This window comes from Dermacentor albipictus, chromosome 7, assembly GCF_038994185.2.
Source record: "Dermacentor albipictus isolate Rhodes 1998 colony chromosome 7, USDA_Dalb.pri_finalv2, whole genome shotgun sequence".
NCBI lineage: Eukaryota > Metazoa > Arthropoda > Arachnida > Ixodida > Ixodidae > Dermacentor > Dermacentor albipictus.
In genome coordinates, this window is record NC_091827.1 from 26,371,342 (window position 1) to 26,395,927 (window position 24,586).

Sequence of the window (24,586 nt, forward strand, 5' to 3'; positions counted from 1 at the left end):
CCAACTCCTTTCTCTCCCCTCGTCCACGTACATCCAAACCAAATCCACACACTCTGTGACCCGCCGTGGTTTCCCCTTCCCTATCACCTCCTCCCCTCTCCGCTTCCCTAACACCACATCCCAAAAGCCACCCTCTATTCTCTTTCTACCCTATTCCAGTTCCCTCGCCACCCGATGTCCTCCCTAGCTTTTTTGGAAGTAGCGCCGGCGAGCAAGTGGTTCACTTTTCGCTTGAAGGATCATCCAGGTCCCCCAGATGCCCCCGCGGCAACCTCACCGTTCATACATTCTCACTGCTTTCTCTCATTTTTCTTTTCGTTTCTTCTCCATTGTGTCTAGTTGGTTCCTGTTCACCACCGTGCGTTGTCCCCTCACGTTCCTGTTATCTTGTATGCTCCCCGTGCATCACCACTGACCCGATCCCTTTCTACCCTTCGGTGTCTGTCAGGCAGTCATGTCCTTTTTACAATGACTTCCGGCTCGTGTATATATTTTTTTTCTTCACCCCCCTTCTAGGTTTTTCTTTACCTCTGTTGCTCCTGTCAGCGGATAATTTGTTGTTTCGCCAGCAGTACTTAAACCAGTCCCATGAATAAGGAACAACATTCACTACGACTCTCATATCCAAGTTGGCCGGTGCTTCGCGCGAGTGTGAGAATTGCGATGAAAACGGCTCTTTTGTGATTGGGCAGAATTATAGGGCCACGTCGACGGGTTTTAACACGGCCCTCTTCCCCCTCCCCATAAACGGGCGACGCCTAAACGCACCAGTCTCGCTCCAACACCCGGTATAGCCCCGGACCGAGGTTCGCAATCTAATACATTTGTCTCAGATCTCTATCTCTCTCACATCTAATAGATAATATGTGAAAGTTATGGAGCATATTTCGGCTTCAATAGGTTGCGGCCTATCAAACGTAAGCTGCTTGCCACACAGACATCGCAGGTATAATTTCTGTCTATCTTAGGCGTATTTGCGGCGTGTATTCGCCACTCGAACTTTGAAAATTATAATTTCTCAAGTTCAGCAAATAAAGGACTCCCACGATAGTAGCGTTGCAGACAAAACTTCTCGGCCCGAAATTGCCTACTGGTCATCAAATCAAGTCAAAGTGGTGATTTGGGCGAGTTGACGTCATGCGTTGGGATTTTTCTCTCTCTTTTTTTGCGCTAGAAGACGCGCTCATTGAAAGTAGGGTAAAGCCAGCTGTTAGCGCACCCGATGACCAAATAGATGTCGCGGCAGAGACATGGGTTGCGAACCCAGCCGTGGTGACGGCTATGGTCGACGTTTTCTGTTTAACGGCCCAATAGCGACGGTGAAGCTGGGGGACAATCAGACCGCCTGACGACGACGGCGATGACGTCATCTTCAGCGTAACGGGACGGACGGACGGACGGACGGACGGACGGACGGACGGACGGACGGACGGACGGACGCACAAAGCAAAATCCAGTTACGAGCACGTAAGGGGTGTCGCGAGAAAATATGGTAGGAGATTGCAGCTGGGAAACATGCCGAGAGGGTGTCTTGCGAAAGGCAAACTATGGAACACAGTGAAATAAAAACTGTAGACACCGACCACAAAAGATATGGTAACGTTAGCTACGGTAATCGTTTAGCGAGGTTAACAATTCTGAACATTTTGTTTCGTTGGGGCACGCCACTAGGATCAGGCACGTGTGACTGCAGAAGAGAACAATCGACAAATGCGCCTTCGTATTCGAATCATGCACGGACACTTTTAATCGAAACGGTGGAAATGTGCCACCAGTGTAGCCAGGTGTTTTATTGCCTTTAGTGTCATTCGTGAACAAGGCTCTCGCGTGGGAGCCGGAAGGTTAACCTTACTAAATAATTCCTAATCAGTGTCTAGTTTTATTTCTCCACATATACCCCCACGTAGACATATTTATAAATGTACAAGCGTTCACTTAAGAAGGAAGTTGACTGATTCGTTCACAGGAACAACAGATACGCAGCCCAGCGCGAGTCTTTGTTCCTAAAACTCGGCCCCACCGAGAATTTGACCACGCTCAACCTCAAACCTAGACGTCAAAATTAGTTGGGAATTGTTCACTTCACTGACAGAATTTTCAGCAGTCGCCAACATCACAGTGATCGCAGCTCACTTTGTGCGGCTGTCGCATTGAGGTTGAGGTCGACCTCGTGAGGTCAGAACCACGCGGATATATCCATTAACATTCTTGTCACCGTCGAACCATCTCCCCACCGACACCAAAGTATATACACACAAAAAGAGGAGAGGAATGTAGGTGTGCCTTCTGTACTGTCAAAAGTACAAAATTTTGTATTTATGTTTCACCATGTTCCCGTAGCTAACCCTAGTGCTGTGGCATGAACCTTTCCTCGTGGTTTTCTCCCCAAATCGTCTTTTCTTTTGTGTTTTCCTTGCAGGCCTTATTTCCGCATGCTTTCCTGCGCCCTGATTTTCAGGCAGCCCGTGACGATCCCCAACTTCATCCCGCAAAATACCTCTCACGTTATTCCCCTCTCCCCCATCTCTTTCCTTCTCTCATGCCAACTCGCCGTGCTTTCTACAATCAGCACATTCTGTCGCGCGCGTTTGCGATCCGGGTCACCAAATTGGGGTCGCGCGCCAGAAATAAAAGCATGCGTTCCACACACGCTGACCCAAGCGCGTCGGACGCATCACCACGCTCACCTAGACTAGCCTGAGCCCACTGCTGATGCGACAGCCTCCGCGACAGAGATGCACTTCACCGCACGACCGCCTTTCTATATGCAAATGAGGCCCACAGCGCAGTTAACGAAAGAACAACGTGTCAGTGGGTCACGGGATCAAGGAAGGAGGCTCCAGACGCGCTGAAAGTTCGGCAAGCTGGATCCCCGCTCCCGCCTATTTGATTATTTGATCATCATCATCATCATCATCATCATCATGATCATGATCATCAATATCATCATCATCAGCCTTTATTTTTATATATATACAGACACTGCCGGAGGAAGGCCTCCCGAGCGATCTACAATATTGCTCCTTGTCTTGCGCTAGCCGATTTCAAGCTGTGCCCGCGAATTTCCTCATTTCATCCCACCACCTATAACGCTCTAACGTTCCATAGACGGCGCTTCCCTTTCCTTTGCACCTACCCTGCAACTTCAATAGACCGTGTTCACGCATTGCATTTCATCGCGCGTATTTATTAATCATACGTACACTGTTCTTTGTCTCTGCTCGATTATTCGTGATTGCACTAATTATTGGCCCGGGGACCGAATTACACCGTCAGATATGTGTCACCCAGCGTTTCGTGGTTTAGCAAGTTGGCTATAGCTCCTTTCAATCTCTATGTGGGTCAGGGCCTTGACATTGTTTCCGTTTCGTTCTGATATCGTATGTCCGTGAGACGTAGCCATAAACCAAACCTTCTGCGGTGAAACTGAGTTATCTGACGTTGCACTGAAATGTGCCAAGCAAATCACGACCGCGAGGTCGACAGATGAAGCGTCCCTCCGCATAAATACAGAAATGAATAAATGAACATAGCTCACACTTCAAAATCCAACGTCCTTCTGTCTTTTTCATAAAAAAAAAAAAATAGAACCAGAGTATAGTCAGACATCGAGGTGGGGGCCTAAAGATACATAAGGGACAAGTTTTACACGTACGTGCTCCGACGAATGTTGCCACACCCCCTGTTAATGCTCAACATGTCGTGCTATAGCGGGCCGAGATCACCATACGTTTGAACGATTAGAGAGAAGCATAACACGTAGCAAATGGAAAGTCGGTATTCACTGACACTCTTCCTATACCAATTCACAGCATATTTCTTTTTTTCCTTTTATGCGTTCGCATTCTGAATGGTTCAAACTTGGAGACGGCCCAAATACAAAAAAGGGAGGTCAGTAGAATAATATTTTAAAAAAGAAAAAAAAAGATAGAAGGAAATGGAGAAAAGGGGGCGGATAATGGAAATCTAGAACAGGTAAAGTGCATGTTTGCATATTACTAGAACTTTTTTTTTTCTTGCGATCTCAAGCGCGAGTAATAGACCGATTAAAATAAAGTGCGCCTCCCCTCAATTCCCGTGGACCCCTTCCGGCGTTGGGACACGGAGTTGGCTAAAAGAATAAACGCCTTTTTTTTCTTTTTTTTTTGCAGGCCGCTTGACAGAATGAGTGCGCAGCGCGGATGACCGACAAGCTGGAGCGCCGTACAGCTTTTGTGGGGCTTCGCGAAGCCATTACGACATTGAGGTTGTTAAGGACATGGAACATGTCCTGCTGTCCGGTGCGGCCAGGTGTGACGGTACCGCGGTTTAGCAGGGACCGCATGCGAGCGCGCGCAGCTTAAAGCGGCAGGCTGATTTCTTCTTTTATTTGTTATTTTTGTCAGAGCCACCGGTTCGTAGTTCTAGCCCTTAACGTGAATTTTCTTTATTGTTGGCTCAGTGTGCAGCGAGTTGCACTGAACAAAAAAACTAAGTTTGCGCTCTTCGTGCTCCAAATGAGCCCAGAATTAATTGCGTGTAACACGGCTTTCGGGATCGGCACGTACATTGGATGCAGCTCTGTAGGATTAGAAACATGCCACGGCACTAAAGCGCTTGCGTTTTTCACAGCCGCATTAAAGAGCGAGTTCATTTGGCTCTTTCACGACTAATTTTGTGTAGCAAGGACTTGGTGCGTAGCCAATACCAAGGCTGAGTAGTCTTCAGGCGCCTAAGACACCATTAGGTATTCTTGTTAGCCTTTAATCTTGAAACTCTTATACGTCTATGTGTTCGAATAGAGACCGAACTGAACATTTCGAAGTGGCTCTCACGAAAAAGTAAAGGCCGCTAGGGCAGACGATGATATGGGTTCAAAGTATAAGGAACATACCGCCCTATTTCGTGACGTGGAACCGCATAATATATTGTCTTTCTCCGCGCAGTTCACTCAGTTATTGGAACCATAGACCAATTAGCCATAAACTCGATGTAGGCCATGCTAGGGCCCAAGTAAGACTATAAGCGAGGCCAATCCTAGGCCAATGTTGTCCGACGTAGAACCAATGCGGCCCTAAATTCGGACTACATTGGTACGAGCTTGTAGTCCAAGCGAACGTTCTACGCTGGGCTAGTTGGTTTAGGTTGCAACATGGCCAACAACAAATTCGTCGGGACAAGTTATTCGGACAGGATATAGAAATGCTCTGTAATGTATCCTGGAGAGGCGTGCCCTGTGGCACTTATACCATGATGCTCCTAGAAGTGAAATGATACGCGCAGTGCACTAATGCAGGTTCGGACAGGATATAAATAGTAATGCTCTGTAATGTATCTTGGAGAGGCGTGCCCTGTGGCACTCACCATGATGCTCCTAGAAGTGAAATGATACGCGCAGTGCACTAATGCGCAACGTATGCAAAATACACCACAACTCTTAACTTGCAAATTGTTTAGGTTATGACATTTAAAAATAAGAGTATGTTTAAGTAAAGTCAAATTCGCCTTGGTTTCGCCGGACCCACCGGCAGCTTCAGTCCATGGATCGTGCACGTGTCGTAGCAGAAGGCGTGAGAGTATTTCACGTATATGTTAAGTGCGTATACGTTAGGTTTGTTTACGCCATGATGTGAATAGCCCGCAAGACCTGTCTTGCTATCTGTCCTGTCCGCGTCACTTGTTCCATCATTTGAGCTGTTCCCAACGTTGGTCCGAGGTCGGCGCACGTTGGCAAAGCACCGTGTCTGCATTGACGCTCATTTTCTGTGCTTTAGGGGTCCGTTGTTTTCTCACGCGCATTGGTCTTCCCGCGCTGAGCGCATTGTTTGCTGATGGGCCAAGCCGGAGATAACTCCAGACGGAACATTAAAACGAAAAGAAAAAAAGTGCAAGCATTTTACAGGCCCGCGTAAGTTTATTTTGATCTGCTCGTGTACGTATTGTCACGAATCGTTACATTACCCGCTGCGGTGGCGCTTTGCCTGTATCGTAGATTTTACTAAATGAACCAGTTTTGTGACAAAGAGAGAAAAGGTTTTATTGAGAAAGAAAGCCACTAATTTACCTAAATGTGTGGCTCTATGCATACCGAGAAAAGTAGGTAAGGGGAAAGGCGCTGATTAAGAGTGGCTCACTACGGAAGATTAAGACGCGAAGCTCCATAGTGATTGGCTCATTAACGTTGGTCCGTTAATTGTTGGACCCCGTCCTCTAACCACACCACCAACTTAAGCCGGTACTTTTCACGGAATGGATCGAGTACACCGCACCCACACAAGAGGCGATGAACACTTTGATGAACGCTTCGATGAACACTTCGATTTATCACCCTTGCGCGTGCATAAACTTTCGAGCGCAGATGTGGTTGCGAGCGGTCGGAGTCATCGCGTTGCAGTCGCCATGCACTGCCATATAAGGCGGTGATATTCAATGAGAGCTGGAGATGTTAGCCTATAGCGAAATTTAAAACAAATCATGGGGTTTTACATGCCAAAGCTACTTTATGATTATGAGGCACGCCGTAGTGGAGGACTCCGGAAATTTCGTCCACCTGGGTTTCTTTAACGTGCACCTAAATCTAAGCACACGGGTGTTTTCGCATTTCGCCCCCATCGAAATGCGGCCGCCGTGGCCGGGATTCGATCCCGCGACCTCGTGCTCAGCAGCCTAACACCATAGCCACTCGCGAAACTCTGGTTTTACGGTGTACGTTAACCGAATATGCAATAACGACGACGCACCTTAAAGCAATTTCACGCTTTTTAAATCTTGGACTGCAGGAAGACAGCAGCCACACGCCGGCTTGACTAACCGATTGAATTTAACGCCTCGGAAGTCTGGCGTTAGGAGTAACTCCGTAGTGGAGAGCCCATCGAGGGTAATTCTGGCCGCCTGGGGTACTTCGACGTGCGCGCAAATCTAGGGAGCTTTCCCATTTGGCCCTTCGAAATGCAGCCACACTGTAAAATGATTTACACCCTAAAAAGTGAAAAGGGGTGTAAATTTGTCTATAACTTACACCCTAAGGGTGTTATCTATATGACAGACACCCTAAGGGTGTGAGTTATAGACACATTTACACCCTTTTCACCTTTTAGGGTTTAAATTATTGTACAGTGCAGTCGCGGCAGGGAAACGAACCCACAACCTCGATCATCCGCAGCAGAACGTCGTAGTCGTCGAAGCTACATGCGGTGTGGAAAAGCAGAAGGTCGATAAGTGCGGCGGAAACTCGTCGGACATGTCAACTTGGAAGGGTCGACACCGCGGGCACAAACTCGCGACGCGCGCCCGACAGCTCCTGCGCCTCACGTGACAGCTGCATGGCGGGCTCGTCAGGAGTGGGTGGGGCCAGGATGTGACGACAGACGAACGAGCCAGCACGCGTTTCTAGCTCTGGTCTCGCCAACGAGACCTCCTCACCTGAGCGGCTGTCGGGTGCCGACGCACCGCCATCGTGCTCTGCGAGGCCCGACAAGTCTGGCAGGTCTCTAAATAAAAAGCAAAGTGACTGGGGTTCAACGTGGCTTGAACCTAGTTTTGCAGAAGGGTTGAAATCCGGGCCAGTTGGTGCTTAGTTGAACGAAAAGATCAGTCACAAAAGACAAGAAGAGAGGTTATACGAGTACTTATGCGAGCGAAAGCCCTGCTAAGCACGGTTAGACACGGTTCTTCACTGCTTCTGCACGGCGAGCTATATCGGCAGGGTGCTCAGGCTAAGCCTCGCGCCTGCGGCGAAGAGTTGACGCGCTCGCGCCGACGCGTGCTTCATCCATGGCGAGACTTGCCTGCGAACCCCCTTTTGATTGCGGCCTAAGTCCACTCCAAAACGAAGCTGCATGTCCAGGCCATTTCTCATATGCTCACGGTCTTGCGTAGCTGATTGCATTTCCCATTCCTTAAGGGTCCCTGAAGTCAGGCGTCCTGCTGTTGTGCACTGGGCTGCGCTTTCGGTTCCGGAATGGAAATGCACTCGTACATTTAAATTTAATGTGCATGTTAATTGAGGAAATGCAGGTGGTCGAAATTAACCCGCAGGTCTCTAATATTGTGTACCTGAAGTAGTCCGTGCGTGGCTTTTGGGCGTTAAGCTCCTCCATAATTACCCAATAAAAAAATTCACCGCTCAAGCATTCCGTACAGATGGTTAACCAGCCAACCTGAAACGTGCGGCCCCGGTGTTTATCACTCGGTTAAACCCGACGGTTCATTAAACGACGGCTTGATAGGCTGCCGGATCCTCGGTACGCAGTTGCTCCTCGTGCCCGGCTGCACTAGTCTGCTCTTGTGCCCGGGCTGCAGCATCGGCATGGCGTAGACGAGCTCGTTCCCGGTTCTGTTCGCCGCGTTGCTGATCGAAAGCTGCCTGCTCCTAAGGGGTACGTATCGCGCGTGGCCTACCCATTTCGCAGCTGAAGAGAAACTGCTGCGCGCGCGCTCGGCTGCGACGTACAGCAACGACGTCACTACTGGCGCAGCTAATCCAACACCAGCTAGTAGCACAAGGCCTTTTCCCTCCGATCCATGACGTCATGTTACCTGGCCCGACTGCCACAAAATCTAATGGGGATGTTTCCGAGTAGGCAACAGTGATTTTGACATCACCGCTTTCATCACGCCAGCCTTGTCCACGGAAATGTAGGGTCAGGTAGCGTGATGTCATAGATTGGGGTAAACAGGCCTTGTGCTATCTAGGTGGTGTTGGCTAATCACGCTCCTCTCTCTCTCTCTCTATCTTTTTTTTTTTCCACACGCGCATGGGGTTGCGCTGGATGAGTTTTCGGCGTACAGGCGACCGATAGACAGACGGACGAATCGGCTAGCGACATGCAGCTTCGGTGTAATACCCACATCCCCCCTATCTAATTATCCTATATGAATAAAAACTGACAACCACTCCATTCTGTGAAGATGGAATGGCAGCGAAATCACTTTGCTTCTCTTTTTAGAGCTTTTACTGTTGTCAGATTTCGTTGCCATTACATCTTGACAGGGTGTAATGGTCGTCCTTCGAAGTGCCTGATCATGGCAGTTGATGTGTTTGGATGGATGGTTTAGTAAAGACAGTGTTTGATGTTCGATCGAGACTTTTATTTTGTCAGGGTAGCCAGGATTGCTTTCTGAACACTGTCATATGCACTCAGTGGTTCGACTGCCACCTTAGACAGGTTCTTGGCTTGAATCAAATCAATGCACATCCGGTGATGCGTGGTGGGTACGTAATTTTTTTCCGTTGGTAGGATTACTACGGCGCGGGCACGTGCACGCCACCCGGCATGGTTGCGCGCCGAAGGCGAGGAATGTAAACAAGGAGAATCTGCCCGTGACAAGTAACGCCAAACTTCGGGCGTCACTGAGCTTAGCTGAAAGTGACGTCAGGGCCTCTGCTTGATTGTTCCTTCCACCATGCTGATAACAGGGATATGTGAGCGTGATATATAGCGATTATACGCCAGCATTGGTGGGAAGTGGGCGGCAAGTGCCGCTATAGCTGTAAGAAAGCAACATTTTGTTTATCAAGTTCTTGTGGTTCATGCTTTCTGAAGTGTTGAATTGTTTCTGCGATAATAGGTGGTGTCCAAATCTACGCCCGGGCGACGGCTCCCTTCAAGTGACAGAATTTAATCTCGAAGGATACGCTTTTGCTGGTTGCACGACCCAGTTTTCTTGTTTGTTTTTTAACCAAACCAGGCTAATTAAGTGGCAGGATATGCCAGTATAGCTGCAAAATGTCTAGCGACGTAGAGCATGCAGGGCCCTCTATAGCCAGTAGTTCCTACTATTGCGGTGCTGGCACCCATTCACGGCACACTCACTTAGTCGATGTCATTTTTTGTGTCTCACCGAGACCACAGAACTGGGAGGTACTCGCAAACTCGCGCGCGCACATCTAGCACAATATTGGTACGGAATAGTATTACCAATGACGAAGAGGTGAGCAGTAAGAAGACGACGACGACGATTGGAGGCTAGCGCGGGCTGTTGCCTCTTGGCCAAGTGCGGCGTATTACGCTTTAAATATACTTGTATATAGCTTTTCATCTGCGTCTTCTTACGTAACATATCTGGTGGAGGTGCGGGGGTATTACATTGTAAATATACTTGTATATAGCTTTTCATCTGCGTCTTCTTCACTCATGCATGCACCGCCAAGCTTTGAGGGACGCGACGGCTCTGCCTTGTCATACCGGTCGTTCACGTGAACCCGACAGGAGCGGGTCGAGTCGGCTCGACGGGTTGGAATCGGCCTGTCGAGTTCACGTAAATGTTAGCCGGTCGGGCCGAACCAGCGTCTGGTCACGCTGAGTCAGCCCGACCAGTTTGCAGCGCGATCGTAAACGTCGTATGGTCGGCGCCTGCCAGCGCTGGCACTGTTGCCCGGCAGCACTGTGACGTCAGCCAGCGCTTTAGGCGCCGGCAGTATCAGTACAGTGCAAAAAGACGTCAGTACAGGTCAAAAAGAAGCATTGTGCCGTGCAACATCACGGTAACGATGCATAACCAAGAAACAGAGCCGTTCACTCAGCTTGCGGCAACCGGAAGTTCCGTTTGAACGCGTTGACAGAAAGGCCAAGGTTCTGCGCACGCGCAGACCACCTGCGCATGCGCAGTACTGTGGCCCCAAGCGCCGAGGGAGCCCCAAAAGCTTTCGGAGCCCTAAAAACTATCTGATGTCGCGGTTCGACGATGCGCACCGGCGTTCTGCAGAAACCGCGTAGAAGTGAGCTCGCGTAAACGCGGTCACGCCGGTCAGACCGATTTCCGACACGACCCGTTTGCGACGGGTTCATGCAAATGTATAGCCGTAGAGTTAACACGACCAACTCTACGTGCCTACTGCAAGCTGGCTCTGCCGCTCAACTCGTTAACACGAAGACAGCGCCGCCCGCTGTACAGAGTGGAATTTCTTCATACTTACTAATACGCATGGAATAAAACGAAGAGGCCTATTATTATTAAAAATGCAGTCTTCAAGGAATAAGTAGGCGGTATACTTGATAACATCCGACATACATATACAGTAATCTCATGTTACCATATATATATATATATATATATATATATATATATATATATATATATCCGAAGTACCAAGGCTACACCGCCAGTTCGCGCCACTATAAACAGTTTTTTTTTCTTTTTTTTGCGAATACCAATTTCTACTTCAATCGCAAACAGCATGCTAGACTGCGTCACTGCTATAATCATGGTCTTTTAATTTCTGTACCAGCATCTCACAACCCGTTCCGGCCGGTTGTCAGTCTATTGATTGCGTAAGAGGTCCGTATGTAGCTGTCGTTCCGGCACTTTCTGAATTGGTGAGGCGTCCTTTCCTCTCTTATAGATATGCATTTTTTTTTGTAAAACGAGCGTCTTCCAAAACGCGTGATAGCATCTCAGACTTGTTGTCTTTTCTTTTTCTTTTTTTTGACGCAGTTATAACGCTATACGCGGCATGCAGCCGCTACTACCTGCAGCACTCACAATATCGCTCCGCATAAGTTACACTAAGGGAGCGGAAGATATTTGCAAAAAATTACTGCAGAAACACTCTCCTGACAGTCGCCACATAGCGCGTACGCATTTCTTTCCAGTCGCTCATCTTGGAGACATAGGACTCCGGCGCATCCGGACGCGTTAGGTCGGATATAGTGATGGCGACCTTTGCTCGGTCTCCTCTTTTTTGTTAATCAATCTTAATGACTCAATTATCGAATTCTTAACCAATAAATTCAAGAAAGCTTAATTATGATTTCGTCTTATTAGTTACCTTTACTTATTCCTGGTTAGGCTTAATTAGGCGTTACAAATATGTACCGCTTATTCGCTGGAACTTATGCGGATACCCGATTGTGCACGCTCTGCCCAACACTCACAGCCTCCGCAGTCGCACGCGTTGTGGCCATCAATGCGGGAGTACTCCGGAAATCCCGTGGTGGTGAGAAGCGCCGACGGACTCTTCCAATACAGGGACTCCAGCATGACGGATCCCTGCAGCTTCCCGTCGCAGAACCACCCAGAGCCAGCGTCACCTTGGATGCAGGAAGCCACGGGCACGGCGGCCGTGCTGATCTCAAACTTAGTCTTTCTTTTCGATTCGTTCCGGTCACCTACGCTAATCTTCGTCCACTCGTTTGTCTCCAGCGTGAAGGACAATGCGATGGCAGTGACTCGGCTATAGAGCGCTCAAAGGCCGCACGGCGAGTAAGGAAGACAGTACACTGTTTATTTGCGGGCTTGTCCAGTTATAACTGTCCACAAGGCCTCGCCCACCGACCACCGTTTGGAAAAGCGAAGGAAGCGGAGGCCTAGAAGTAGCGTGGCACAGGGATCAAGAAACGCGCATGGAAGTCTTGAATGGCAGTTTACCAGTAGAGTTCGGCGTAACGCCGTTTGGTATCTCAGAGTTAAAGATCGTCACCTCGCGTTTGCAGCCGTTGTAATGTCCGTCAGGTTTCCCATTTCTACTAGAAAATAAACTGCTTCAATAAAGATAATTTCAAAAATATCGCCATTCACCACGAGGGCGCTCAAATGAAGATATTAGCGAATGCTTATTAACTCCACGAGCCCGCCATGGGTCAAAGTGCTTGTCAAACTGATTTTGGGCCGACGAATGACAGCTACAGGAGTATGATGACGTGAAGCCACTGTGGACTACGACCGGAGGCTCAAAACGGACGCGAAGGAACTTGCGAATTTTGGCCACACATTTCTGCGTCGCCCGACTCCTGAACTTCGGCGCATATTGTGCGCCACGGCTTCTCGGTGGGGTGGGGACACAATCGCTCCGAAAGGGCCCGCAGAACTTAGGCTACAGTGCTCGAACGTGGACAGCGTCGGTGATGAGATGCGCTCCATGGACCACAATTTCTAGGCGGATCACTCCTTGAAATTCTCTCGAAATATTCTAGCTTTTCTTCGTGCTGCCGCTTCTCTACTCTTGAAGCACTTCGGGGTCGTCCAGTACTTCTTCAAGCATCATTTTTCGTGCTCGACCTTCACTTCCAACCTCACAGCCGAGCCGCTTCGGGATGCGTTCCAGGTGTGTGGTCTTCCGGTAAACGCGACGTTTTTGGTCATTCCACACTGTTCGGACCTCCTCAATTCTGTGTCGTCACTTGTGACGTTGCGGCCGAATGACTTCCTGACAAGTTTCAAGCCGCTTGCTCCCGCCAGTCCCAATCAGCTTCGTGGTCGTTAAACACTCTTCAAGCTAATCCGTGCTGTGTCTTGGCGGCTCACCTTGTAGTCGAATCACTTACCGGAACTTTCCAGGTCCGCGGGCCCCCGGTAGACGCGTCAAGGTTCGTGGTCATTCAACACTCTCGAAGGCCTAACAAATACTGGGTCTTCTGGCTTTGTGGTAGAAGGACTTTCCGAAGATTCCTAAATGAACAGCATCACGATACTCGAGTAGTGTCTCCACGTAAACGGCCTGCACTGGCTATCCCCGTCCGAGTCGAATCTCGTGGAGCGCTCGGGCAGTTCTCCGAACCTTGCGAACCAGTTCCCGGTGCAACGAAGTTCAGAAACCCGCACAATCATAGTATACACTGGCCATTCTCAGTACGCGCACTTGCGGAGGAAGACATGGGAACCACCGAAACGGGGCCGCGCGCGACCGGGCGCCATCTCCGTTTCATCCGGGCCGCGGTCCGCGCGACAAAAACCGTCGAAGCGGCGACACCCGGAAAAACAAAAAACCTCACCCCGGGGCCCCGTAGCGACCTCCGACGTCCGACTCGATCTCCACCCACTACCGAAGGTCTTTGTCGCACCTCGCCCTCCCAATCAGGCATGACCGCCTGGGACCCAGGCTTCGGACGGACACTCCTCCTCTGTGTCGCCGTGTATGTGTGTATATGGTGTGTGTGTATGTGTGCGCGGCCATGTGTGTGCGTGTGTGTGCGGCCATTTTGTGTCTTCATTCGTTTCCCGTTCCCGTTTAAGCTTTTCTTTCATACCACGTCGTTAACCTGCCCCTCCCCCCACCCCTCTTTTCTTCGCTGTCTTACCGTAACTCCTGCCAGGTGGGACAACCCTGTCGAACTCGCACGCCCACGCACGTACACACACGGACAGACGCACCGACTCCACCGCAAGCGTGCGTGTGTGCGCTTGTCACCATTTTGCTTCGTCCTCCCCATTTGTGCTTTGTCTTTCACGGCGTGAACGCCTCGTTTATCCGTTCCCTTCGCCTATCGTCCCGTCCACACCAACTTCGGCGAGGTGCTGCAACCCTTCTGTACAAACACGCACACGAACACGCACACGAACACGCACACACATACACACACACACAGGCGGACACACAGACAGACAGAAAGAGAGAGGTACGATGGGAAAATGGGCGACGGTAGGGATCCATACTTTATTTCCATAACTGATTAATAAAAAAGCGTCGTTCCGCCGTAAGTGGGCGGGGGCCCGCTGGACGCCCTTTCAAGGCCGCCGCACCGCAGCTCTCCGACTGACCCTCGCCGCGTTCCTGCCCCGGGCACGCGACCCTGGAGCGCGCGCCTCAACCGCTGCTCCGCCAGTCAGCTGTCGATGGGGAGGGCGCTCCCGCAATAAGAAAACAAAACAAAAACAAAGAAAAAAAACAAAGCCGGGAACGCTCGTAATGGCTCGGCGTGGACGTAAGAGCGCCACCCCTATATCTCGGCGCGGCCTTCGGCCATCCGATGGCTACGCTGCTATGCGGTAACACTTTGCGCAAGAAGTATATAGCCCCCGCGTAATCCGCTTAGTCCGCTACACAGACAACCGGAGTAGTTTGTTTGTCTCTGCGATGGTATGCTAATAAACGTTCTAAATCTGCTCTTGACGCGTGCCGGTATGGGCAGGCGTCGATGTCGAATCGATCGTGGAGGCTTGTTATTATTTCAATTAATGTCGACTGTCACGACGTGTTCCAGGACGGTTTCTGAAGGCTGCGCTCGGGCACTGAACTCGTCTCCACACATAAACGTAAAGCTGAACGAATGACGTGAGACGTGCTGTATAGGACCGCGCAGCCAGCGGAGAAGCGAAATATGATAGCCGTAACGTCTAAAAGAAAGTAAAAAAAATGCAGTATGGTTTAGTCACTGAATGTGGGCAGCTGATATTGCCGTCAAGATTAAAATGAAGAAGCGGGTTTGTTCATGTCATGCAATGCATGCCGCTTATTATATACCGGTAGCCTATTGCAGTCAGTGCCAATTGAAGCCAAGCGCAGTCGCTGGCAGCTGAGAATAAGGGTTACATGAAATTACACATGTGGGTGCTGTGCCCCACATGTATATATATGTGTGTGCTATATATGTGGGTGCTATATGTGGGTGCTATGCCCCATCTGCGATATTTGGTTGTCTTCTCGTCGACTTTATTTCCCCTTTTTTCTTATTAATTGTACATTTCAATGGAGCAGCTAGAACGGTTCATTTTTCCCCTGAAGCTTTCTCCCATTTCTTTGTCAGCTGGCTTCATGTCGTTGAAACAACCCGGAAATCAAGCCTTTCGGTTACTCTTACCATTTTATTCTTGTTCTTCAACGTGGTAGTGCGATGTGATTACGACCTTGGAAGGACACTGAGATGGTGTGGGATTATTCGAGACGTGGAAAAGTGGAGATAAATATTCGATACCTTCGTCCTGCAGTTGTATGAAAATCAAATTATTATTATTATTATTATTATTATTATTATTATTATTATTATTATTATTATTATTATTATTTCCGCTACTGCCAGAACTATCACGAATAGTAGGGAAGTTTGCGTTCGAATGCATGACCTCATTTCTGCAGAAGTTTTCGGTTATGTCAGATCGCTCTCGAGTTAAATTAAAATTAAATTATGGGGTTTTACGTGCCAAAACCACTTTCTGATTATGAGCACGCCGTAGTGGAGGACTCCGGAAATTTCGACCACCTGGGGTTTCTTTAACGTGGACCTAAGTCTAAGTACACGGGTGTCTTCGCATTTCGCCTCCATCGAAATGCGGCCGCCGTGGCCGGGATTCGATCCCGCGACCTCGTGCTCAGCAGCCCAACACCACGCCCTCGAGTTGTTGCCTTGGACAATACTAAAACACCAGTCCGCCGCAAGCTTCAATTGGCGTTTTGCAAGAGTAAATTTTGTAACGTTTTTTTTTAATGTATCTACGAACTTTTTCACTTCATCTGTATCCTAATGTATATATCTTTCTTTTTTCGATACGCAGATGACCCGGTGTGACCCGCCGCGGTTGCGAATTGATAATGACCTTTCCTGGCACAACCATTTGACATACATCTGTACTAGACTCAGGAGTGCTGCGTGCTTACTGTATAATATAAAATCTTTTTTTTTCGATGTCGCTTAAAAGAACGGCCATGCACTCGCTTGCGCACTGTCTTGAGGTACGGCATAATCGTGTTTGCATTTCCTTCTCTTCGTTGACAGTGCAGGATCGATGCCATTTTAAAGAGTAATCTGAAAAGCATCGCTTACAATTTTTGCCGTGGCGAACAGCGCAGATCTGTTTTCGTGCCTTTGCTTGCGTTCCTTTAATTCACAGTTTGTGCGAACAGTCGACTCGCGCCACTTTTGGAACTTGCATTTAAGACAGGCCTACACTGCGCCTCCATCACTCCGAAAAGTTCCTCGTTCTATTGTGCCCCGTTTAGCTACAAGTTGTGGAAAAGTTAGAAGGCGTGTTTACGTTTTTCAAGTTGTCATTGAACTCAGGGGCAATATACTCACTGGGGCCTCAAAGCGCACCCTACGGAATATGTTAGATCACCTTTGACTCGTGTAATGTCGTCTTTTTATTTTCGACTGTTACCTCATTTCTCGGTTATATTATCACGTAGTTCTGTTTCTATCTCGTTCACTAGGCCTAATCCTCTTCAATGTCTTCTACAATTTTTGCTGTAGCCGATGTTGGGGGGTCCTGTCGCGCAAGCTTTTCTGTGGCTTTGACAGACCTTATATTTCAATGTACAAACTCAAGATGGAAAAAAAATATTATTATTATTATTATTATTATTATTTGTATTACCTATTCTGCCTGTATTCACATATTTCGGAGTTCGTTCCATCCGTTCCGTACATATGTAGACAATCATGTTGCATGATTAGCTGCACCTTTACGCCCGCCCCGTCACCTTTCTTTTTTTCCTATTCGTTTCTCTGTCTCAAATTGATTTGTCTACTATCTTCGTACTTTCTGCACAGTGTCCCACGTAGTATTTGCTAAGGGCACCGTAACAAATGACTCCATACCTGTTCCTAGGCACTATATGTAATAAACATTTTATTTATTTATTTATTTATTTATTTATTAGTAACTGCGGAGTCAGGTGACTCCAAGCAGGAATGGACACAGAAAATACAGAATAAAATACCATAATATGGAAAAACATACAAACACACACAAGATACGATGGTAGACGTTACACTGCAGACATATACACATCGTACGAACACATTACGAAGTTCACACACTCTGGACTCTCAAGTTATCAAGAAACGTTTCCACATTTTGGCTATCCACTACACACTACACAGTTACTTGTTTGTTTATTTACTTGTTTGTTTGTTTTCTTGTTTGTTTGTTTGTTTAATTGTTTACTTGTTTGTTTGTTTGTTTTTATAGATGCAAGTTGTTTACGGTCTCTGTCGCTCCCGTCTTTCGCAACTGGACCCCCGCGACCCCAAACTCGGCCCAGTTCTCCGTTACGTTTCGGCCGAAAGGCCAAGAAGCTCGGTTCCGCGCGAGAGTGTGAGCAGCGCGACTTTTAGGCGGCGCTGCGTAACAAACGAACCCTCCTCTTTCTGCTGCTGCTGCGTCTGCTGCTCAGCGAGAAGAGGAGGAGGAGGAGGAGGAGGAGGAGGAGGAGGTGCGATCGCGCTCACCTTGCATCCCAATGGCCTAGTAGGGCGCCGTGACTCACCACCGCAGGCCGGTGGCCCCACTCCCGGTGGTCACGTCCCGCGTCACGGGGACCGCAGCCAGCGCCGCGACACGCTCGGCGACCGCAGCCAGCCGGGAACCGCCGCGTATACGGGGACCTGCGCAACGACGGGGGCGGCCGAAAAAGCCGCCGCCGCCACGGCCCCGTGAGCACAGGGTCAAGGAACCGCGGGCGACAGAGCCGGCCCGGGGCCGGGAAGAGATTGATTGATTCGCCTGGTTTCAACGTCAGTGTAAGCTGTTGGAGATGCCCCAGAGGAGGGCTTCGGAATGGTTTTGCCCGCCTGGGGTCTCTTTAACGTGCAGCTAAACCTAACACATGCACAAAATGTGCTATCTTACGCACTAATTAAAACAACCATGCTCTCAGAGTATGAAGCCCACCGCGGTGGGAGACTTGATTAGTGTTGAGCCACTGAGGTTCGGTTCTTTACCTGGGCACCTAAGTCTAATTACACGAGCGTTTTCTTTTCTTTTATTTTTTTTTGCATTTCGGCTCTTTACCGAAATGTGCAGCCGAGAGGGCGACGAGTGAAACCGCGACCTCGAGGTGCGCAGCAAAACGCCCGCACCCACTGCACCGCCGCGGCAGGTAGGGTATGGGGAGAGAAACAAGAGAGAGCGAAAGCTCTTTATTGAAAAAAAAAAATAAGAGTGATCAGTCAGCGTATTTTTCTCCTACATGCTACTCTGCAGGAAATGGGAGAAAGTCGAAGAATGTGGGCAGAAGAAAAACAGCGAGAAAACAAACAAACAAAGGTACAGGTCTTGTGATGTTATCGGCAGCAAAATAAGTGTCCGAGGCGATGAAGGGAGGTATTGAATCAATGGATTAATAAAGGGAAAATGAGACATCCACCCGTTCGTAGCAATTGCTACGAAGGAAACCCATACGGGTTCCTCGAAGGAAAAGCCTCATAATTGACGAAAAATTCGTCCTTGTCCGGGACTCGAACCCGGGACCACCGCATCAATAGGTCTGCTCTCTAAACCCACGCACGTCGTATCATGAAGACTGTGATTTTATTTTGTTTTGCATTAATCTTCCAGTTTAAACAGACGAGGGATAAGAGGCAAAGAGAGGGAGGATATCTTCAGTCGGCATACTGGGGAAGGGGGCATGAAAGATGAGGTCAAAGAAAGAATAAGAAGAGAAGAAGGAACGATAGGAAATACTATATTTGCGGACGCTGTTACGCAGTCCGGGTAAAGGCGCCTGCCAATCCAAACAAGGCGACAGAGTTTCACAAGAATGTGAGGCATGAAGTGTCCAACAGTGGTCGAACAAACGATGTCGCTAAATAAACGTTTTGACAAGTGGTATCTGTTTCCGTCAGGGTGGAGGTCCCCTTGCCCAAGACTAGAACACTAACGAAGATTAGTCCTGGCCCCTGTTGAAACGTACGTTGTCTCCAACGTCATACTCTGTTCGACCACCGTCGATGACACAGTGTCAATGTCACATGCACCGACACATACCAAGTCACGCAATGCACAGTGCCCCACAACCGCACAAGAAATGAGATAAAATAAGGAAAGGCAGGAAGGTCAACCAGGCACGCACCCACGGTTTCTTACCCTTCACCGGAAAAGAAAGGCGTTAGGAGGAGACAAGAAAGGGAAGAAAATAGTGGAATGGAATAGTGGAATTTGCAGGCGTATAGTATGGAGTAAGCTCTGACGCAGGACAGGAGGTTCAGCGCAGCGCAACAAGTATGTAGACACACACTCGCAGTGTGTTCGTCCCTATAGATTGTACTTAGATTTAGGGACAGCTGTGTCTGCCCGCGATATAGTGCTCAGGGACAGGTGATGTGCAGAGTACTGGACTAGTTGGACAGTCGTCCACTTTCAGAACTGAAAGCTTTTGGCCAATGCTCCGAAAGAACATACGCGTTGAAGGCCTTACTCGCGTTATTAAGGTTCCTGCGTGCTACGGGGCTTCACGACAGACTCTAAGAATGCCGCCCCCTACCGCTCTGTAGTGTACGCGCTTTGTTCGTGCTTGTCTCCCTTTCTTTCTATCTCCCCCTTCCACTCTGTTTCTCTTTTTAGCCCCCTTAACCCTTCCCCCTGCGCAGGGTAGCCAACCGGAGCTACCTCTGGTTTAGCTCCCTGCCTTTCTCTACATTATTTTCTCCGTCTCTCTCTCTTCTCTAGGGACAGGTGGTCAAAATTAATCCAGAGATCAGCTACGGCGTCCCTCAAAACATGCTCCCAAACCTACGAAAAGGCTATATGATCATTCCGTATTTGAGAAAAATTACAGGGTCTCTCAAGATCTCTCTGAAGATGTGAACAGCGAAAGCCTACTCTTCCTCCTCTTGTCATTCACCTCTTTCTCTTTGCCTCTTCTCTTTCTCTTTTTTCTTTTAGTCATTACTGCTCACTACTAAGCATTTTTAGTCATTCGTGATGAATTGTGGTCATTACAAGCCGTTGTTAGACATGTCGGTCATATCATAGTCATTAGGAGTCATTACAAGTCATTTCCTTCGTTATTAGTCATTACTTGTCATTACTAAGCATTTTTAGTCATTTCTAATCAATTGTAGTCGTTACAAGTTGTCGTTACACATATTGGCCACTTCATAATCATTACCAGTCATTTTAGTCATTATTAGTCATTACTGTTCACTAGTAAGCCTTTTAGTCGTTTGTAATCAAGAGCTGATTGATATGAAAAGCAAGGAGGTTGCCCTAAGGCATACATTCATCTACACAAGTGTATACACTGCGCTTGGGAAAGAGAAAAAACAGGAGCATGACGGATTACGATGACAAGAGAAGGAAGATGCAAAAAAACACAATAGGCGAGTCTACGCAAAGCCTATAAAGTCCAGAGCCGTACTAGAGAGAGAAAGAAAACGTCACGTAATGTCTGGACGGCCTGAAAACTAGGCTTACGAACAAGACTCTTTGTCATTGACAGAGCATGGCAGTATGAACTGCCGTTTAAAGAACAAAGGTGATGCGCATTGACCTGCGCATTGCATTGACTGCAAGCGTGGGCCACTATACCTCGCGAGTTAAAGGGCAGTGATGTCACGTTGACACGAAAGCTGTTGGAGGCTTTTCACATTACAGAAAGAGGCGCGATCTGCATCAGTAACATTCTGGCGTTCTTTTCTTAATTATATATTGGGGAACGGTGGGGGAGGGGAAGTGTCTAAGTGTCATTGACCTGTTCACGCATACGCTGCTGTAAAATTTTTCGACGTGACCGCTGCATGGGTGGGAATCTGGTGTATTCCTTCGACTTTGCTCTCCGAATAAGCAGTTGAAGTTTGGTGCCCATTCTGTCCATTCCTAGTGCCTCCATCTTAAGTCCTCGTTTCCTCGTCACACTAATATGCATTCCATAATGCGCATATACATGTTGCAAGGAGAATATTTAAGTATAATTCGCTGTTTGATTGCGCAGTTTTGTAGGCAGCCAATTAGGCCAGTTACCGGTAAATGTGTATACGGGCAGTACTGACGGCTCTGTGCGTCAATTCGTTATAGTTCATCCCCCCTCTTTTAGCGTTCGCGTTTAGAGGCCAACGAGTAGCACGTCGATTGAAAGATTGGATCGCCTATAAATATAGTACAGAACTCTCCAGATGGCACTACTATAGTCAGAATGGTTGACAAATTAATTTTACAGCTAAGCCAAGAAAGGTACACAGATGATCTCGATGCCTGCGGCCCGATCCATATATCACGTTCCGTATATCCTTATATCGGAGCATACTCAAGAACACACCGCTGCCTTAGCACGGATGAAAGGGTCCGTGTAGTATTCCGGAAGCGTTCTCTTCTACGCGTGGCGCTTTTCGAATTTGTCTAAACATGTAAGAGAAAAGAAAAAAAATGAATAAATAAAAAAAATAAAACTCCCCACTCGGATGCTTTCTCTGCCAATGTTTCCTAACTCGACCTGCTGGGCATTTTTGTCGTTGACGCATCGCTTTCTCACTATGAATGCTTGCGTCACTGAGCAGGCGATGTTCGATTTGCGCCGTGACGTACTTCACCGTGCTCACGGTCGCTGACGAAATCGCGGCGCCTGCCAATCACGACGGCGCAATCAAACGTCCGGAAAACTGAGATGCTTGCGCAATCTCACCCCTCGCATCTAGAGACGTCACTGTGTGCGGGGCCAGGGTCCTTTTTTTTCTTTTTACTTTTTTGGTGTGCATACCAAGACCTTTGGCGAATATTGTAAAGGGCAGTTGAAGCGTTCAGCTCTCCACACCATGAAGTCTGCCTTGCATCACAGAACATAAGAGCAGATGATATCCGACATTAAGGACATGCACCACCAGGATGTGGAAGCAGCTGGGGCACAGCATGATCTTTCAGTGGATTCCTGCTCGGTGTGGCATCGTCGGCAACGACTTTGCTGACAGGGCTGCTCGGTCCGCCAACGAAGACAACAATAGACGCGTCCAATACATTTGGCAAGGACGGACGCTGCCACGGAAACTTCGTCTCCATAGCATTTTAATTTAACAGCTTCCCGGAAGCTCAGCTTAACATTGCTTTCAAATTGTGCGCTAGATCTGCATAATTTTGTTTAGTTCTTTCTTTTTTTTTTGCAAGATTAAGATTTTCGAATGGTACCTGCAAGGACATTTTTTTTTATTACTTCCTATAAAGGCATCGAAATGATTTTATTCGCACGAGGGATCTCACAGACTGTTGGTATATGGCTACACTAGCGACGGTACTTAATTCAAGCTGACGCTTTTCAGATTATTATGTCCGCTCTTTACGACGACGTTCGTGTTCTCGCCCCCCTCCTTCCTCGTTAAATGTCATCTAGACCTCTTATACCATCCAACAAATTATAAGGCATAACCATGACGTCGTTGTAAATCGCCTAATTAGGAATTCATATAGACACGAATGCTGAACTAACATTCATACCCGCAACAGTATTCAATACTCAATTCTAATTAGAGAAGCATTTCTTGCTCCCAAAAGTGCACAGCAACGGCAGCAAACACTCTCGGTTTTGCTACGGCGAAAATACACGGAACATCTCATCGGCTTATGTAAAGAACCGCACCGAGTTCACCAACATCTCAGCGCTGACTCGCATAGAACCTCACAATTTATTGTTATTTTTTCTGCATAAAACATCGCATACAGTCTAGAGCAAAAAAAAAAAATCTAGCGACCACGCCGTCAGCAAAAAAGAAAAGAGAGAAAAATAAAAAGAAAGAAAATAAAAAAATTAGAAACACAGTCGTGCAAACGAGAAGTTATGTCAATGCATTACGCTGTTAGACTATAGGCGCACATAAGCTGTATACACAGGCGCTTGATTTCACCCTACACATGCTTGGATGCAAAAGGAAAAATATATATTTTGTCGTGACATCCAACGGTTTCTGGACTTTCGCTCCTGACTGTACACCTTTCAGTGATGAAGCGATAACCGAAACTGAAACGCGAACCACTGAAGCACGCTTACATCCTTCAGAACTGCATGCACGGGCACCTCATGTTTCAGGCTCACATACGCCGCGCGTCGTTCACGGCGTGCCTGTACCGAAAGTCCAAGTTTGTGACGTCACCGTCGGCAGCACTTAAATATGCTCATTATAATGCACGCCTGAGGTTGGGCCGCGCCAAAGAACGAGCTACGTCGGCGCGTGCAAACAAACAAATGCGTAATCGCGGGCGCAGGTCACTGAACTCCCCAGTGCAGCATGAGGCCACTGGCGACACACAGGAATTCACGTTATTTTTTTGTTTACCTTTTGGCACGTTCCCGGCCGACTCTTACAAATTGTATCCCCAGATCTAAGCACACACACACACACACACCTGTCAAGCGGCGTGCCTCCACAACAGTCGTCTCATCTTGGGACTCGGTCGCAGTATACCACACGCAAACCGTAGGGCATAAAATCGCACACGTTCCGGGAGCGCGCTAAACTTGACGGCGAAAAACACACGTCGAACGGCAAGCGGCGCCGTTCCTTTCCCAAAGTCAGCACTCGTCCGAGAAGGCGTCCAGCGGCATCTTCGAAGCAAGTCACTCCCGCGCGCGCCGATGCGCGTTCCAGAACGAACCGCGCGTCAACGGACAGCGTGCGCGTGCGTGTAGCTGCTACCACTTCGCGAGCGTCACAGCCAGGGTTAGGCCTAGCGAGCGGAAGCTACTGAGCTCGCGTCGGATGTCGCTGAACTGTACCAGGTGCGGTCAGCTGGCCACGAGTGGGGGGGCTTTCGCCCGCGGTTGTTTTGCCGGTCTCTTTTTACCGTTTTTGTTCTATCTTTATTTCTTCAATCTCTTCCTCTTTTTCGTTCAGCCAAAGCGTTTCCCCAGCCCACTTGGTGCTTTACTGCCAGCGGGCGAAAGAAAAAGAAGAGGGAAAGAGCGAAACGGAAAAACAAAGGCGACACTACTGGGGTACAGAACATCAAGCTCTGGGGGAGTAAGGTGGAGAGGGAAAGGGGGGAATCCGCGGCGCGAATCGAGGTCAACTGCTCGCTCATTGGCCACAGTATCGGAGGCACGTCCGCGGCTGCCGCGTCGTCAAGGCAACCGTGGTAGGGGAAGGAGAAAGACGCAGGCACTGCGTTGGCTTCCCTACCCTTCCTCTCCGACACCGTCTCTCGCCCTCCTTTACGCACGCAGTGCCTCGAACCACGGATAGACCGCGGG

General features: G+C 48.5%; 1 protein-coding gene across 2 annotated transcripts in view; it reads right to left on the reverse strand.

Annotated features, from left to right (window-relative positions):
* The window catches only part of LOC135919255 (BTB/POZ domain-containing protein 3-like), a 66,016-nt gene extending 41,920 nt beyond the window's left edge, over positions 1 to 24,096 (reverse strand). Inside the window, exons 1-2 of one of the 2 annotated variants that reach the window (XM_065452965.2) lie at positions 23,743 to 24,096; positions 17,865 to 18,020 (exon numbers count right to left, since the gene is read on the reverse strand). In XM_065452965.2, coding sequence (XP_065309037.2) covers positions 17,865 to 17,871 — 7 coding nt within the window. In that variant the 5' untranslated portion in view covers positions 17,872 to 18,020; positions 23,743 to 24,096. Of the gene's footprint in view, positions 1 to 11,855; positions 12,047 to 17,864; positions 18,021 to 23,742 lie in introns of those variants that run through there. The other variant, XM_065452964.2, reaches the window with a different exon arrangement.
* Positions 24,097 to 24,586: the final 490 nt, after the last annotated feature.